A 17721-nucleotide genomic window follows, 5' to 3' on the forward strand; every position below is an offset into this window, starting at 1 on the left:
AGAGGGTGACTGGGCAGCCTCTTTCACCCTCCAGGCTCAGCCCCTATCAGACGGTTCTCCAGGCATGGCTGGACTGGAGCCCTGGGATAAAACCAGGGCCAAGCAGTAGCTGCACTGCGGTCCTCACACCAGTCTGCCGCTCGCACCATCCCCCACCTCCCTGCTTCAGGCCTCACGCCCCCTATCCCCATGCCTGCCTGCCCCCGCCCTCTCCTGTCCACCTGCCGTGCCCCCTGCATTCATACCCGTCCTGGCACCACTCCATCCCAGGCAGCACTGCTGTTCTCCATGGCACCGTCCCCAATGGTCTGGGTTTCCGACTTGTCTCCAGGTAGCTCTTGCCGGCCCACACAGGGCCAGGCCACAGCCTCCACAGTTCCCAAGGGGTGGGGTGCAGCAGTAACAGCCAAGCTGGGCCTCACAGCGCCGCGCCTCCCACCCCACCCCCCAGGAGCCCTGACCCTACCTCCCTGCCCCTAGAGTGCAGCCACATGCCGTCACTGGGTGCTCAGGAATCTCAGCCGGCCCCGAGAGGTAGCAGCCACCATGCTTGTGGTGGTCCTGCAGGGGCAGCCCAGCTCCCAGCTGCTGGTCCCTTGCTAGGCGTGAGCCGCAAGCCCGCAGGACCACATCCTGGAGGCCATAGGAGCAGCTGGGCACGACCTGGAGGCCTCTGGAACAAGTGAGGTGTCAGTGAGGCTTGCCGGGGCAGTCCCCATTGGGTGCGTGATGTGGGGTCTCCGTGAGAAGAAACCGGCCAAGGTGACATTGGACATGGGATGCCCTGGGCAGGGGGGAGATGTGGGGACTGTCACCCACCAGGTGGGTGTGAGCCAAGGGGGAGATGAGTCACGGTGGGAAAGGGTCCCGATCCCACCTTTGCAGCTGGAGGGGTAATTAGACCCAGTCCCCACACGGGGCCATGGGTGGGGCTCCCTGTAGGGTCTCCTGTGCCAGTTTCTATTCAGCTTTTGACCCAAGGCAGAGGGGATGTCGGGGCACAGGCCACCACAGGTCCCGGGTATGGGAGGCAGCCATGCCAGCTGGGCGCTGAGCGGACATTGAAGTGCTTTGCAGGGAGAGCTGTGGGGTTTGCACCCAGACTGAACACAGTTGAGAGGCAGAGGCTCTGGGCTTTGGGCCTGAGCTCTTGGAATGACAGAGACAGGCCTGACGAAGGTGTGAGCCAACAAGGTTCTGGGAGCCAAGCAGCTGCAGCCTCCCTCAGCCTCCTGCCCACAGCGGAGAGCAGCTTCCCACCCATCCAAGAAGATCCCTGGGGGTTCCAGGCCTGGCTTTGCCCAGGGGAATGTGGTCATCACTCTAGGTGGGAAGCAGAGGGGCCTGCCAGGGAGGTGAGGTCTTGGGTAGGCGGTTCTCCAGAGCCTCCTGCCTGGTGCCAAGGAGGTGAGAGGCCCCTGCTGTGGTTTCAGGAGCAGGGCGTGGCCACCTGGCTGCAGGGGGTGGGTCAGGCCTTGGTGTAAACAGGCAGCCCCGTCCCAAGGAGGGGCAGTAGGGCTCTGTGTATGCTGAGGTAGAATTTATCTCTCCATGTCTGGTTCACTGTAGTGTGATTAAGAATGTTATTGGTGCTGTACAGTAATGACGTTAAGAGAACCCAAAGCAGTCGCATAGAATTGCTACAGGAAAATCTGTCTAGCAGTGTCATGGCAGCCTGCGCCCAGCCCTGGTGGTCCTCCCGGGAGGGGAGCAGGGAGGTCTGGGGCCCTAGCCACTACTGGGGGTGCTGGCGCCACTGCAGGGCAGTGGCCTTGCGCAGGGAGGGCCTCCACCGCGCCTTCCTGGAGGGCCCCTGTGTGCGCAGGTGTGGTGCCACGTGTGCTGACCCAGGTGTGCACTGCAGACCTGTGGGGGGTTCAAGGCCTTGCCTGCCTCAGCCTAGCAGGGGTTCCTGCAGCTGGGACAGTGGCCTGAGGCAGCCCTGGCTGGCACCCCAGGACTGGGCTGGGTGATGGGTGGTGCTGGGGACACGGCTCCTGGAGCCCTTCCAGGCCTCTCTGTGTCTTCATTCGACACTGGGGTGGTCACTGTGACCAACTCATGGGGTCCTGTTTGTGTGGATTAGATAAGTGGGGCCCAGGCCAGGCCTGGTGGCTCACACCTGTAATCCCAGCACTCTGGGGGGCCGAGGCAGGCGGATCACCTGAGGTCAGGAGTTTGAGACCAGCCTGGCCAACATGGTGAAATCCTGTCTCTACTAAAAACACAAAAAAATTAGCTGGGCGTGGTGACCTGTAATCCCAGCTGCTCAGGAGGCTGAGGCAGGAGAATTGTTTAAACCCAGGAGGCAGAGGTTGCAGTGAGCCAAGATCGTGCCACTGCATTCCAACCTGGGCAGCACAGTGAGACTCCATCTCAGAAACAAACAAAAAAAAAAGATAAGCGGGACCTGACCCACCACTTAGCAGAGCACCTGGCACAGACCTCACTGCGGTGAACACGATGAAGTGGGTGAGCACGCAGCCGCCACTGGTCTCCTTGGCTTGGTGCAGGGTCCCCCACCCGGAGCTCATGTCACGTCCCCATGCGAACCTTCTGGGCCCTTCCTTCCATGGAGCCCAGGCATCCTTGGTGTGGTGGTTGGCACCGCCTATGGGGATGGGGCTGTTGCCTAGCTTACAAGTGAGGACACTGGGGCTGCCCAGGGCACACACTGTCCCTCAGTCCCTGGGGACTGCCCCTGTCTGGCCTGGACTCCTGTCCCGGCCCCACCCCCACCCGTGGTCTGCCCCAAGGGGAGCTCCAGTCCTCACAGGAGCGGGGGTGGCCACGCTGCTGCCTGTCATGGTGGCCTTGGACGGGACACTGCATGGTCTCTGAGCTGCACCACCAACCCCTCAGGTGTACGTGGAGTGACTGAGCGACTGCGCAGAGTGGGGTGTTGGGTGCAGCGGTGGGGCGGGCAAGGGCCCCTGACTGGGCCTCCTTGGTCACGCCTCTCTCAGCAGCTGGGCAGGGTAGTGCTGTGGCGTTACTGTGGGGCCTCTGAAACCTGTCAGGCGAAGCCCACAGGGCCAGCCTCATCCTGGAAAGCCCCGGAGTGGCCAGCAGAGGGGCCAGCCGCGTGGCTCTCCCAGGCCTGGGTACCTTTCCCACCGTCTTAGGGTAGCAGGCGAAGCGCTGGCTCGCGTCGCAAGAGCAGAGCGCTGGGACAGCCCGCCCAGAGCTTCCTGGGAATGGCCTCCGTTCTCTGCAATGAGTGTGGCTGCAGCGCTGGCTGGGGGTGTGTGGGCACAGGGGCTGCGCCTGGAGCCGGAGACGTCGGAGGCCTCTCCTGCCCGGTGTGGGCACCCACTCCTGTGCTGTCTTTTCTCTAGAATGTTCACTCAGCAGCGCTTGTGAGCCCTGTCTGGGGCTGAGCAGGGGGCAGGACAGATGGACGTTCTGGTGGGGGTCAGACGGGACAGGAAACTGCCTTGTGCTTGGTGTGACTGTGGCTGGGGTGGGGAGGGAGCTGGAGGGTGGGTCTGTGGATGGGAAGAGGGGCCGGCAAGAATCTTTATATTTTTTTGAAAGCAAGGTAACACTAGAGCAGGTTTACAGAAAATGTGGTAAATTTAAACAATTTGCTCTTGACACATGCATCCTTCTGGCCAGCTGTGAACACTGTGGCGATGGGGAGAGGTGTGGAGCGGGCCTGGGGGAGCGTCTGTGCCCTGAGGGCACCACCCGGTCCCGCCTCCTCAGATCTGCCCTCTGCCTGTCCCCTCTGACTCTTTGCCCAGTAGAAAGACAAATCCCAGCACAGCGGTGCCCTGCGTGGCAGGCTGCCCTTGCAGGTTTCGTGATTACTGTGAAAGGTAACACCTTGATGTGTTCCTACTTTTGATCCAACGCTGCAAACAGCTGTTCTCTCGGCTGCAGCCTTTGATTCATCCGGGCTGAGACCCTCAGAGCCCAGTGGGACTGGGAACCGTTTCTGCAATGTTAGCATATTGGGTCCACAGCTGCCTGGGACGGGCAGCCCTGACAGATCCTGGGTAGACGAGCAGGAACTCTGGAGGCCGTGGGCTCTCGGGCTTGTGCGGGAACAGGCTGCTCACAGCAGGGCTGTGGGCCTTGAGTGGTGGCTCTGCGGAGAGCACATGGCGGGAGCTGGGCCTCGGGGAGGCAAGGAGTCTTCCTGGAGCCGGAAACAGCAAAGAGTTGGAGTGACAGGATCAGCCCTCGTGGGCAGGGGGCCCGGAAACGCTGCTGGGCCTCTCAGGGCCTCCAGCTCAGACTGGTGGGGGTGGCGCTTGTGTCATGGGGAGGGCGCCCAGCCGGGGAGGGTGTGGCGCCAGCACCACCATGGCCCTTGTCTCTGTCGTCTGTCCTTACTGGAGGGACAGCCAAGGTCCTTCTCCCCAGGGACACCGTGACTCTATGCGGGGACGGGTCCTCCTCCCCAGGGACACTGCGGCCCTCCTCGGGGGCGGATCCTCCCCAGTGGCTTCCCAGGGTCCTTGGCAGCAGCTCTGACATGGGTCCTGTCCTGGGCTTCACTGCTGCTGTTTTCCTCACAGCTGTGCCCTCCCCAAGAGGATTCTGTCCTTTCGTGGACACTTCTCCCTGGCTGGCTGGCTCCTCTGGACCCTAAACTTGATGGGCAGTATCTGTCTGCACCAGCCCTGGTGCCAGGAGCTGAGCCAGCATACAGAAGGTGCTTACTAGTGGTTTATCGAGTGTGGAGGTGGGGACCCCAGAACCTGGGGCTGCCCAATGTCCACCGGCAGGGTGGAGGCTGGAGTGTCCTGGGGCTGTCCGCAGGCTAGAAGGTGCTCTGAAGGAGTCGAGATGGGACGAGAGGGGACCAGGGGAGGCTAGCAGGTTTACAGGGGGCCTGGGGGTGTCCCCAGGGTCCGATAGCCCAAAGGTGAACACGGGGAAGCATCTCTGTCCCAAATCCACAGACCCGTCCAGGAGCACTGGCCAGAACCCCTCAGGCCCTCTGGAATACGGTGTCACCTGGGGGAGCGCTTCTTGTGGGGCCTGGGTGTCCCCTGGAGAGGCTCCTGTGGTCCCTGACCCCCACTGCAGGGCACTCGCTCAGTGTAGAAAGGCAGCCCTGGTCTCAGCAGGGCTCAGGGGCAGTCCTGGGCAGCCCTAGGCTGGCCTCCTGTGAAGCTTACTGGAGACTGCCTGCTAGACTAAGCTTTTTTTCGTCTGGCCCCTTCGTTGGCTGAGCCCTGGGAAACTCCCATCCCCCATCCCACAGCAGCATCTCACCTGCCATCTTCCTTCCCCTCCCGCCATCTTCCTTCCCCTCCCATCCCCCGTCCCACAGCAGCATCTCACCTGCCATCTTCCTTCCCCTCCCAAGTGGGGAGGCTCCTTCCTGAGAGCTGCTCAGGTGGGTGCTGTCCCAGATGCTGTCCTGGGCCCAAGGCCCTGGGGTCCCGCCAATTAACTGGCGTTTCCCTGTCTCCCTGCAGAAGGATATGGCCCTGAAGCCACATGAGCGGAAGGAGAAGTGGGAGCGTCGTCTCATCAAGAAGCCCCGGGAGTCGGAGACCTGCCCACCTGCGGAGCCCAGTGAGAACAGGCGGCCCCTGGAGGCAGGCAGCCCTGGGCAGGACCTCGAGCCTGCCTGCGATGGGGCGAGGAAGGTCCCACTGCAGCCCTCCAAGCAGGTGAGCAGGTCCCTCCCCGACCGGAAGCTCTGCGGCGGGTCAGTGCTCACTGCCCCAGGGCCATGCCAGCACCTGGACACCACCCCACGTGTCCCCCGGGCCTGCCTGGCAGCGCGCCCATCGTTGTCAGGTTTGGGGTGCAGGACACGTGGACAGGGCTGGGGCCGAGCAGAGGCAGGAGCCGGCTGGGTCACGGAGGGGCCGTGACGTGCCCAGGGCCACAGCAGGAGAGGTGCCCGTCTGGGGCAGCAAGGCGCGCGTTCCGGACTGGGGCGCCAAGCTGATAGGCCGGCCCCGTTTCCCTGCCGTGTCCGTCAGGCTCCGCCGACTACAGGTGTCCAGCGTGTCTATAAGGAGGGGGTCCAGGCTCATTGCCGAGGGCTGTCCTGTCCACACGCAGCGCCATCCGCTCACGTGTGCGGCGTGGGGAAGGGAACACTTGGTCCCAGCAGTGGCTGCAGGCACGTGACTGTGGTCAGTGGTCAGGTGCGTGGCCCAGCTGGGAACAGGGCTCTGCCTGCCCTGCCCCGGGGCCTCCTGCCCAGGAGGGGCTGTCAGAGCAGGTGGGGGCTTCCCCAGCGCGTGGGGCTCTGTCCTGGGTGCGGCTCAGCCTGCAGCTGCTTCCTCCGCAGGGGTCCGCTGGTGTGCGCCTTCCTTCCAGGGTGGGGCTCTGCGCGGTGTCCTCGGCTCCCCTCGGCCCCCTTGGGAATTGGGCTGCTGGAGAAGGGCAGCATGCCTCCTGGGCCCGGGCTGGACGGGGGTTCCGTGGGCGGTGACACCTGCCCAGGTGGACACGTGCTCTTTCTTCCATGCAGGTGTGCTCCCCAGAAGGGGGGCCGCTCCCAGCCAGCCACTGGGACCAGAACGGCCCGGCCCAGCGCCAGCAACAGCTCCAGCCCAGCCAGCCCAGCCAGCCCCAGGGGTCCCTCCCAGCCCCGTCGGCACTCCCGGACCCCGGGCAGCCCTGCCAGCCCTCCCAGCGGCCACTCCTGGGTCAGCGCAGCTGGCCCCAGCGGTCACTTCTGGGCCTGAAACAGCCCTGCCAGCCCCGGCGGTCACTTCTGGGCCCCGGTCAGCCCTGCCGGCCCCAGCGGCTCCTTCCATCCCCAGATCAGCTCTGCCAGCCCCAGCGGTCATGCCCGGCCCAGCCCTGCCGGCCGCATTGGGCACTCCCAGGCCCCAGGCAGTGCTGCAGGCGCCTGCGGTCCCTGCTGACCCCGTGTCACCACTGCCGGCGCCTGCGGTCCCTCCTGGCCCCACGGTCCCTCCTGGTCCCCTGCCTCTACTGCCGGCGCCTGCGGTTCCTCCTGGCCCCAAGGCACCGCTGCAGGCGCCTGCGGTCCCTGCTGACCCTGTGGCACCGCTGCCGGCCCCTGCGGCCGTGGGCCAGCCCGTGTCACTGTGGCCAGCCCAGTAGGGCATCCTCAGGACAGCGCAGCCGGCCCCTGTGGTCGCTGCTAGCCCAGTGCCAGCGGTACCAGCCCCCACGGCCACTCCTCACCCTCCGACCACGCCGACGGCCCGCCAGCTTCCTCCCAGGACAGTGCTGCTGCCCCCGGCGGGCCTTCCTAGCCCCGTGTCAGTACGGCCAGCCCCGAAGGTCCCTGCTGGGCCAGCCCAGCCGCCCCCGGCGGTCGCTGCCGCGCCCCAGGCAGCCCCAGCGGTTAGTGGAAGCCCCAGAGCAACCCGGCCCACTCACGCCTTCACTCCTGGGCCCAGGACGGCCGAGGCAGCAGAAGCAGCCGCTCATGGGCCCAGAGCAGCCCTGCCCACCTAAGCGGCCGCTCATGGGCCCAGAGCAGCCCTGCCAGCCCCTGCGGCCGCTCATGGGCCCCAACAAGCCCTGCAAACCCCAGCCGTTGCTCCCCATTCCCGATCGCCCTTCGCTCCTGGGGCAGCCGGGCCCACCCTGCCGGCCTCTCCTGGGGCTCCTGTGCCAGCCGCGGCGGTCCCTGTTGGATCTGGTGCCGGCCCGTCAGCCCCGGCTCTCACTCCTGGCCCTGGGCCATCCCTGCCGGCCCCTGAGGTCACGGTGGACCCGATCCTGTGCCCCCGGGATGGCCCGTCAGGCCCCATCTGTGAGCCCTGGAGCCTGATGCCTGCAGGCACCTCCCCATATGGGTTTTCCAGCCCACTCCAGTGTGATCTGCACCCTGGCAGGGCCCCGAGGGCCAAGGCCGCCTTGCCCTTCGGGCTGGAGATGCTTTGCCGGACTAGCCTGAGGCCTTGTCTAGACAGGGCTGGGCCGTTTGTCATTGGAAATTGAGGCTCGGCCAGAGGCGGGAGCCCCTACAGTGCCGTGATCAGGCTGAGGCTCACCACACCAGGAGGAGAGATGAACCCACGTCTGCCTGCCACCCCTCCATGCTCCCTCTCCCCCGACTGGCGTCACAGTGCCCCCACCTGCGTTGCTGCCTGTGGTGTGCGTGCCCTGGGAGGGGAACACGGCCCCTGAGGGCGGGGACCTTGCTGGGGGCCCCTCAGCGTCTTTCTGTGCCTCTGAATTGCCAATACTGTCCTTGCATCTCTGAGTCTACATGCACGCTTGCCCCCGGCGTGCCACCTGTGCGGAGCGCGTGAGCCTGGTGTGTGCGTGCGTGCCTGCGTGCGAGAGGGTGTGAGAGTGAGTGGCGTGCTGGGCATGAAGCATCTGTGGGGTGCTGCAGTTCCTGCAGAATGGCCCAGTGGCGAATGGTGAAGGTGTGGGTTTCAGTCCAGGCCCTCCCCCTGGTAGTCAGGAGGTGCTGGTGTCCACCTCCAGGGCCCCCAAGCTACAGGGGGCACACGGGCCCATCTGGTGGGTCAGGACCTGCAGGGGACCCGGAGGCTCCCACCCCCACCTCTCAGGACTCTGCCTCCACCACCCCCGTGGGCATGCACTGAAGGGTTGCCCGCAGGGTCTCCAGGCGAGGGGGACCCCACAGGGTGGGCAGCGCCTTCTCCCGGCTTCCCCACAGTCCCCTGCAGTGTCCCATCTGGCTGTTGACCTACATGCAGTCGGGCACACCTCACACTACAAGGCTACTCCTGGGCCCATCCCTGCCCCTTCCACGGCCTCCAGCTGTGGTCAGGGTTTGCCACCCCCTCAGGACCTGGTCTCGAGGCAGCCCCACTCGAGTCTTCTGGAGTCCAAGGCACGCCACTCGCCCAAAAGGGAGGGGTTGTTTGGGGGGGCTCTGACTGTCTCCAGACCTCAGGGGAGCTGGGCAGGCTCTAGCCAGTGGTCCTCCAGAGAGCAGCGTTGACCACCTGGACCCCTGCGCCGAGTGATGGGAGGCCCTGGTCCTGCAGGCCTGGTCTTGCCCAGCTGGGCCGCCTCAGGTGTCAGGAAGGGGATGGGTGTCCCTGGCTCCCAGGCCAGGCAGCTGCTGACCTCCAGCCCCCCTGCACTTGCTCATGAGGACCCCACCCCCGCAGGCCCTCCCGGGTCCTGACCAGCCTCTGGTGCAGCATCTGCTTTGGCCTCCGGGCCCCCTCGCTCCCCACCCACCCAGGCCCCTTCCTCCGGTGCTCACCTGGGGCCTCCATCCCAGAAGCGCAGGGCTTATTTTTCTGATTAAAGAAAATAAAAAGTGCCGTGCCACTATTTTTTATAACAGCATCAGCGTTTGTAATTTAAACAGACGAGCATGTGTCTTACATGATTTATTCCCACAAACGGCTTTTGTGCTGGGCTTGGCTCGGGATTCATTGCACTCTGACCAAACAGAGGGGAGACCTGGAGCATCTGTTCCTGACCTTCCTGCCCACCCATCTGAGTCCTGGAATGGGGGTTTGTACTGTACTCAGCATGGGGGGCATTGGCCCCCAGATCCCCCCACCGCAAGGCTACTGTGTGGGCCAGTGCGGCAGGGGTCGAGACCCCCCTCTTGGCTCATGTCTGGGGGGCACCCATCCCCGGGGTCGGTGCCCTGGGGACTGGTGGGGGAGGGTGGTTCAGTTCAGGGTCCTCTGCTCAGCCTGGGCACCCGTGGGGGAGTGTGGTTCAGCCCAGCGTCCTCTGCTCGGCCTGGGCACCCGTGAGGGAGCGTGGTTCAGCCCAGCGTCCTCTGCGCAGCCTGGGCACCCGTGGGGGAGTGTGGTTCAGCCCAGGGTCCTCTGCTCGGTCTGGGCACCCATGAGGGAGTGTGGTTCAGCCCAGCATCCTCTGCTCAGTCTGGGTACCCATGAGGGAGGATGGTTCAGCCCAGCGTCCTCTGTGCAGCCTGGGCACCCGTGGGGGAGCGTGGTTCAGCCCAGCGTCCTCTGTGCGGCCTGGGCACCCGTGGGGGAGTGTGGTTCAGCCCAGCGTCCTCTGTGCGGCCTGGGCACCCGTGGGGGAGTGTGGTTCAGCCCAGCATCCTCTGCTCGGTCTGGGTACCCATGAGGGAGGATGGTTCAGCCCAGCGTCCTCTATGCGGCCTGGGCACCCGTGGGGGAGCGTGGTTCAGCCCAGGGTCCTCTGCTCGGTCTGGGCACCTGTGAGGGAGGATGGTTCAGCCCAGCGTCCTCTGTGCGGCCTGGGCACCCGTGGGGGAGCATGGTTCAGCCCAGGGTCCTCTGCTCGGTCTGGGCACCCGTGAGGGAGCGTGGTTCAGCCCAGCGTCCTCTGTGCGGCCTGGGCACCCATGGGGGAGTGTGGTTCAGCCCAGGGTCCTCTGTTCGGCCTGGGCACCCGTGGGGGAGCGTGGTTCAGCCCAGCATCCTCTGTGCGGCCTGGGCACCCGTGGGGGAGCGTGGTTCAGCCCAGGGTCCTCTGTGCGGCCTGGGCACCCGTGGGGGAGCGTGGTTCAGCCCAGCGTCCTCTGCGCGGCCTGTCAGGTACTTGTGTCCTGCTCACGGAAGGCCGGGGCGTGGAGGGGCTGAGTCCTGGCTGTGGCACCCTGGCTGAGCTCCGGGCTGGACCTGGCACACTTGAGGTGCGGGCTTGGAGGGCGGTGCCATCTCAGAGTCGCCCACACAAGCCATTGCCTCGCAGAGGGGCTGAAGTTGCCTTCACACGTCCCCGTTGTCATGCATGGGGGACAGTGATGATTTAAACAGCCTCCTGCCCTCCTTCCACGTTCAGGCCCCCACCCCCACCCCCGGGCTTCTGTGAGTACAGATGGGGCGGAGTGAGTAGAGCCGTGTCTGGGGCAGGCCCGAACGGCCTGAGGGAGTGGAGAGGGGCCATCCATGCTGGAGCTGAGCAGTGGCACTTGGCTGCCCCTTAATGGGGAAGGCCAGGCTGCCAGGGAGGGCTGAGGAGGGCGGAAAACTGCAGCCTGGGTCCCCGTGGCCAGCAGCTGGGGGTGGAGAGGACACCTGTGGAGGAAACATTCAGGACCCAGAAGGGCTCACAAGGCCTGGCCATGACCCTGCAGCCTCCAGCTCGAACCCACTGTCTGCACTGGCCTGGGGTTGGGGTGTCGCCATGGAGAGGGCAGAGACACCAGGGCCCTATGGTGCTGGACATCTGTGTTGTATCCTGGGGCCCACGCCCTGGTGGGGACACTGCTGTCAGGCGTCGCCCTGGGAAATGCAGATTTTGTGTGGCCAGATCTTTGATGTTTCTGAAGAGCTGGAAATCTAGGTTTCTCTGGATTCGGCAACGTTGAAATGTTGGTGGTCAGTTCTAATTTTTATGACTCGCTTTGCTAACCAGAAGGTGCAGCTGCAGGCCTGCGGGGCCTCTGGCAGGTGGGATTTGGCTCCCGTCACAGGCACAGGTTGGAGCCTGAAGCCTGGGTGGGACATGGCTTGTTCCCTTGTTTCTGGAAGGGGTCGGTACTCAGTGGGGCTGCGCCTGCCCAGGGAGATGGGCTTGGGTCCTGGCTGCTGTAGAGGGGGTGGGGGCAGCCCAGCCTGAAGGTTAAGGATGGAGGTGTCTTCCGGGGGGTGACAGTGGGGATCTGGGGGAGGCTGCCCGCTGCCTGACTAGAGACCCTGTTGCTGCCTCAGGAACCCCTCTGGAGACTGGGGCCTGGGTGCAGTGCTTTAGTGACCATCAGCCCTCTGGTCACCTCTGCGGGGGCCTCTGCCCACCTTGCTGTTGTTGGCACAGGCAGGCTGGTCCCCTCCCATTTGCAGAAGGGGTTGTGGGGAGGGTGTGAGCCTTCTGGGAGAGGCGGAGGCGTGTTCCTGCAGAGCCCACAGCAGACGGGGGCAGTGGTTGGTTTGTTGTTGGGGGAGGAGAAGGGGAGGTCGGGGTGGGTTCCTGGAAGATGGGTGACACAGACTGTGGCGGTGGGGCCAACCCCATGGGGGCCTGGAGCTCTAAGGCCCTTGGGTCCTCCCCAAGTCAGGCCAAGTCCATGAGCCATCGCTGAGCAGCCCCCAGGGAGGGAGGGGTGTGAGCATGGGTGGGCTCCCGGCACCTGGCCCATCATCCACGCCTGGTGCGTGGGCCTCTGCCTGCCGACCCTCTTCCGAGGGCCCCATCTCTCTGGACCCCTCACTGCAGGTGAATAGCCACAGTCCCACCCCCAGGCCCTGCCCTGCGTGTTGGAAACACCGCCTCCTGGGCCTTCCCCGTTTGCTCATTCGGGACCCTCGTCTGGGCACTGAGGATGATGAGCTCTGCCTCTGTTCTAGCATCAGGGCTCGGCTCCTCTGTGTGTGGGGAGACAGGCTGGGATAACGCGCTGGGCGACTGTGGTGAGGGCAAAGACGCAGAGGGCATGAGTGGGGGGCCGGGGGGGCATCTGGATGTGCAGAAGCCAGAAGGCAGGACCACCCGCAGGTGCCCGAGGGAGACCCAGGGCCGCCCAGAAGTCCAGGGGGAGTCCTGGGGCCTCGGAGGAATCTGAGCAGGGCTGCGGCCTGACCCAGGATCTTTCTGGCCTCCCTGGCGTCTTCCCTGGTGGCCCAGGACCACAGTACCGGACTGAGCTGGACTGGCATTGACCCGGCTGAGGCCACCGGCCATCCTCCTCCAGCCGGAAGCTGCAGTGATAGGGGACATCCTTAGCAGTTCACAAAGCTGTGGGGAGACTCCAAGGGAGAAGGGTTTCCATGCTGGGCCACAGGCCCGGCCACAGTGCAGGGATTTGGCAAGAAGCCTCTCTTAGGGCCGGTACACAACCTGGAGGGCTCCCTGGGTGAACCCTGGGACCTGGCAGAGTGCAGCTTCTCATCCAGCAGGGGTGGGTGGGGCCCTGGACTCTCCTAGGGCAGCCACATACAGAGTTAAGAAGAAATAAGTAAAAGTCATTTTAATAAAGTATTGCATTTCACTCCACGTACTCTGAAAATAGTATTTCAACAATGTAATCTATATAAAAATTATCAGATCTTTTTTACTCTTTTTTTGTACTGCGTCTAGGAAAGCCAGCAGGTGTCTTACATTTACAACACTTGAGTTTAGACTGGCGGCTTCTGCGCCCAGTGACCACAGGGCTGGCAGCAGGGAGGTGTGGGGGGTCCAGAACAATATACCCTCTGTGAGTGCTTATCTCATGCCGATGCTGTTCCCAGGTGCCTGCTGTCTGTCTCCTCATCCTCTACCTCATCAGCTCTATGGCTTGAGCGCCCTCATGCATCAGGCCAGAGTGTCTTGCCAAGACCCAGGATGCACCCCTCACTTGGCACGGACAAACCAGACACACCAGCTTCTGTCTTTCCCCATTTCAGTGGGTGAACCTGGAACCACTCAGAAGACAGGGCTAGAAGTTGACAGTCATTCTCCTCTCCTCACTCCCCTGTCCTCCCACCCAGCACACCCAGCCAGGCGGGTCCTTAGCTTCCACCTCCTGAATCTCCCTCTGAGCTGAATTTCACTAGAAAATAAGGAATACTACATCCAAATTTGTGGGATGCAGCTAAAGCAATGCTTAAAGGAAAACTAGCTTGTGCCTATATTAGAAAAGAAGAAAGATCTAGAATCTTAAGATTTTACCTTAAGAAACCAAAAAAAAAAAAAAAAAAAAAAAAAAGGAAGGTTTGTAAACCTATAAAGGAAAGCCATAGTATAGACAAGAACAGAAATACAGAAATTAATGAGGCAGGCCAGGTGTGGTGGCTCACGCCTGTAATCCCAGCACTTTGGGACCCCAAGGAGGGTGGATCACTTGAGGTCAGGAGTTCAAGACCAGCCTGGCCAACATGGTGAAACCTGTCTCTACTAAAAATGCAAAAAATTAGCTGGGCATGGTGGCACACGCCTGCAGTCCCAGCTGCTTGGGAGGCTGAGGCATGACAATCACTTGAACCCACGAGGTGGAGCTTGCAGTGAGCTGAGATCACGCCACTGCACTCCAGCCTGGGCAACAGAGCGAGACTCTGTCCCAAAAAAAAAAAAAAAAAAGAGAAAATATAAGGTAGGAAACAGACAATAGAGGAAATGAACAAAGCCAAAAGGTGTTCTTTGAAAACATTAACAAAGTTGAGAAATCCCTAGCTAGATCAATCAGAAAAAGAAAACACAAATCATGAATATTAGGAACAAAAGGGGAAGTATCATTATAGGCACCATAGACACGAAAGAGGTGAAATGGGGACAATTTTATTCCAACAAATTCAAGAGCTTAGGTGAAGTGGGCAAATTACTTGGAAAACAAAACTGACCCAAGATGAAATAGATAATCCGGATAGTCTTTTTTTTTTTTTTTTTTTTTTTTTTTTTTTGAGACAGTCTTGCTGTATCACCCAGGCTGGAGTGCAGTGGCACGATCTTGTGCAAGCTCCGCCTCCCAGGTTCAAGCAGTTCTCCTGCCTCAGCTTCCTGAGTAGCTGGGATCACAGGCAAGTGCCACCACGCCCAGCTAATTTTTGTATTTTTAGTAGAGATGGGGTTTCACCATGTTGGCCAGCCTGGTCTTGAACTCCTGACCTCAGGTGATTCACCCGCCTCAGCCTCCCAAAGTGCTGGGAACAGGCGTGAACCACCACGCCCGGCTTAGATAATCTGAAGAGTCTTACATCTGTTAGATGGAGTTTCTGGATGTCCATGTTTACCGTCTTCAGTGCCACCTCCCCCAGCCCGCTCAGCACCCTGTCACCAGCCTAACACTTGAAGTCTTTTCTGATTGTACCAGGCACATTTCCACCGGTTAACACGCATCAGCTTGTTTAACTGCAACCCTGTAACTATTCCCGTTTGCTGAAGAAAAAAAGCCGCCTCTAAAGAGCTTGGCCAAGGTCCACACAGTGAGCAGCTGGACCAGGGTTCAAGGCCAGTGGCTTGGCTTTGTTGTGGAATCTGTACCCTGGGCCATTCCCTGGAGGGCAGCTTTCTCAGCCTCAGTTTTCCTATCTGTAAAATGGGGATGTTACTAAATAGTCCATTTGTTTTCGGGTTGTTGAGATGATAAAATGAAGCTAACGTGCAAGGTTTGTGCTGTCTACATAGCTGCCATGATGATATCGATTCCTGCTTTTATTGTTATGAATTCTCAGAGTAATTTCTCCCGCCTCCTGGACCCAGCCTGGCTGGTTTGAGGCCCAGACGCTAGAGGCTCATCTTTGTCCTGGTTGCCAGGCAAGGATCCTCCTGTGCAGGGCCTGTGGAGAGAGGCACTCGGTTAATCAGTGCCTTAGACACTGGGCCTGGGCCTGCCACCTGCCGGGAGCAGCAGGCTGGGTGACAGGGTCCTAGAGCTTCCTCCCACCTGACAGGGCCCTCCTACAAACCAAGAGTTGGTCCAGGGGAAGGGGCCACTCAGCAGGGCTGGGGGCCACACCAGCCAGGGTGCTGTTAGGTGGGAGTGGAAGAGGAAGGCTGAGCACCTGGGCCTGGCAGGTACTGCTCCCCACAGCCTGGGGCGGGCCGGTCCGGGGTGAGTGTGGCCACCTCTGCTTTCCCAGCCTCACTCTGGTCGGGAAAGCTCTTCCGACTGGCATCCACTTTGTACTTTTGGTCATTCAGCCCCTGTTCTGGGCCCGGGGCTGCAGCGACAAACAAGACAAGTGACCGTGCTGCCCTTGGGAAGTTAAATTATAACTGGGACGACAGCAGAGCAAGTGGAGACTGTTCTGAGTGTGAGCACAGCCATGCCTGGGAAGGAGAGAAGGCACCGTTAGACCAGGCGATCAGGGAAGAGCACTCTGGGTAGAGGGTGCAGCCACCCAGGCCTCTGATGGTGTGTGCCTGAGGAGCCCAGCGGGCATGGGGTGGGCAGACAGGGCTAAGGAGGGGCCTGGTCTCATACAGAGGGAAACCACTGAGGGTTTTAAGCCAGGGAACAACGTGAGCTCCTGTGTTTTTACAAACTCGTGGGGGAGGCAGCACGGTTGTGGGGGTGGTGGCGCCTGTCGGGAGGCTGCTGCAGCTGTTCAGGAGGAGGTGGCAGTGGCTTGAATTAGGTCATTCTTCTGTTGGACAGATAGGGCGCCAATTGAGCAAGACCAAATGATGCAGCCCAGGTGGTCCCAGCAAAAGTGGTGGAGCCCAGGAGTCCAGAGGTCCCAACTCCAGACCTGGCAGCACACACCTGCTGGAGTCCACTCTGACACAGAGCATAGCTTCTGCTCCCACCCCTCCTCCAGCACACAGGACTGCACAGGCAGGGCCTTGCAGACACTCACCTGCACTTGCCCACACACACTAGTGTCCCAAGAGCCTGCTGGCAATGCATCTCCTAGGCCTTAACTCAGCCAGCATCCCTCATATCATCTGTAGTGTATCTCATCCATCCATCCACCCATCTGTCCATCCATCCACCTGTCTGTCCATCCATCCACCCATGCATCCATCATCTACCCATCTGTAGTGTATCTCATCCATCCATCCACCCATCTGTCCATCCATCCACCCATCTGTCCATCCATCTACCCATGTGTCCATCATCCATCTGTCCATCCATCCACCATGCATGCATGCATCCATCCATCCATCCACTTGTGCATCCATCCATCTACCCATCTGTCCATCCATCCACCCATCCACCCGTCTGTCCATGCATCCACCCATGCATCCATCCATCTACCCATCTGTCCATCCACCCGTGCATCCATCCATCCACCTATCTGTCCTTCCATCCACCCGTCTGTCCATCCACCCACCTGTCTGTCCATCCATCCACCCATGCATCCATATTCACCCTTGCATCCATCCACCCATGCATCCACACATCCATCCATCCACCCATCCACCTGTCTGTCCATCCATCCACCCATGCATCCACCCATCTACCCGTCCATCCATCCATCTATGCATCCATCATCCACCCATCTGTCCATCCAGCCACCCATACATCTATCCAGACACCCATGCATTCATCCATCCACCCGTCTGTCCATCTATCCACCCATGCACCCATTCATGTACCCGTTTGTCCATCCATCCACCCATCTGAATCGCAATAGAAGAAGGTGGAGCAGTGTACCAGAGTGTCCCACACTTGGCGGGCAGTATCCTGCTCCCTGACACTGTGCTGACTCAGGGAACACTTGGTCTCTCCCAAACATTGCCTGAGTCCCTCTTTACTGTGTCTGCCTGTGCTAGGTAGGCAAGGATAAAAGACAGCCCCTGCCCACTGGGTGCTCACAGTCTATTGAAGAGAGAGACAGAAACAAGCAACCCCACTTCTCTTTTAGAGAGACACTTAGGGGACTGTGGGAGCCTGGAGGAGCTCTTTACCTAGCCTGGTTGGCATATGGAGTGAGGGGAGTGTCAGGAATGGTTTCAGGAAGAAGCAGGGCCACAGCCACACTGTGTGGTGTTAGCCTGGAGGAGGGGATGGCATGCTTTGCTAATACCAGGGTCCTGGAGACAGACGACAGAGTTTCCCTCATTCTGGAGCTTCTGACTCCCGACTCCCAGCTCAGAGTCGTTCTCCCTCCCATAGGCTATACAGTCTCATACAGCTGGGTTGCAGTGCCAGACCTCACCAGTAGGTGCTGCTTTCAGCTCAATGTGACTCCAGCCTGAGCTTTGAGCTGTGGGTGCTAAGAAGTGGCTACCCCTGGCTGGGCACAGTGGCTCACGCCTGTAATCCCAGCACTTTGGGAGGCCGAGGCAAGTGGATCACGAAGTCAGGAGTTCAAGACCAGTCTGGCCAAGATGGTGAAACCCCATCTCTACTAAAAATACAAAACTTAGCGGGGTATGGTGGCAAGTGCCTGTAATCCCAGCTACTAGAGAGGCTGAGGCAGAGAATTGCTTGAACGCGGGAGGCAGAGGTTGCAGTGA

General features: G+C 61.1%; 1 protein-coding gene across 12 annotated transcripts in view; it reads left to right on the forward strand.

The window, feature by feature from the left end:
* FBRSL1 (fibrosin like 1) overlaps nucleotides 1-17721 on the forward strand; it is a 96178-nt gene that overhangs the window by 12284 nt on the left and 66173 nt on the right. For all 12 annotated transcript variants that reach the window (XM_030821728.1, XM_030821723.1, XM_030821726.1 and 9 more), the window contains exon 2: nucleotides 5436-5633. In XM_030821728.1, coding sequence (XP_030677588.1) covers nucleotides 5436-5633 — 198 coding nt within the window. The remainder of the gene's footprint in view (nucleotides 1-5435; nucleotides 5634-17721) is intronic.

Source organism: Nomascus leucogenys, chromosome 10, assembly GCF_006542625.1.
Source record: "Nomascus leucogenys isolate Asia chromosome 10, Asia_NLE_v1, whole genome shotgun sequence".
Classification (NCBI taxonomy): domain Eukaryota; kingdom Metazoa; phylum Chordata; class Mammalia; order Primates; family Hylobatidae; genus Nomascus; species Nomascus leucogenys.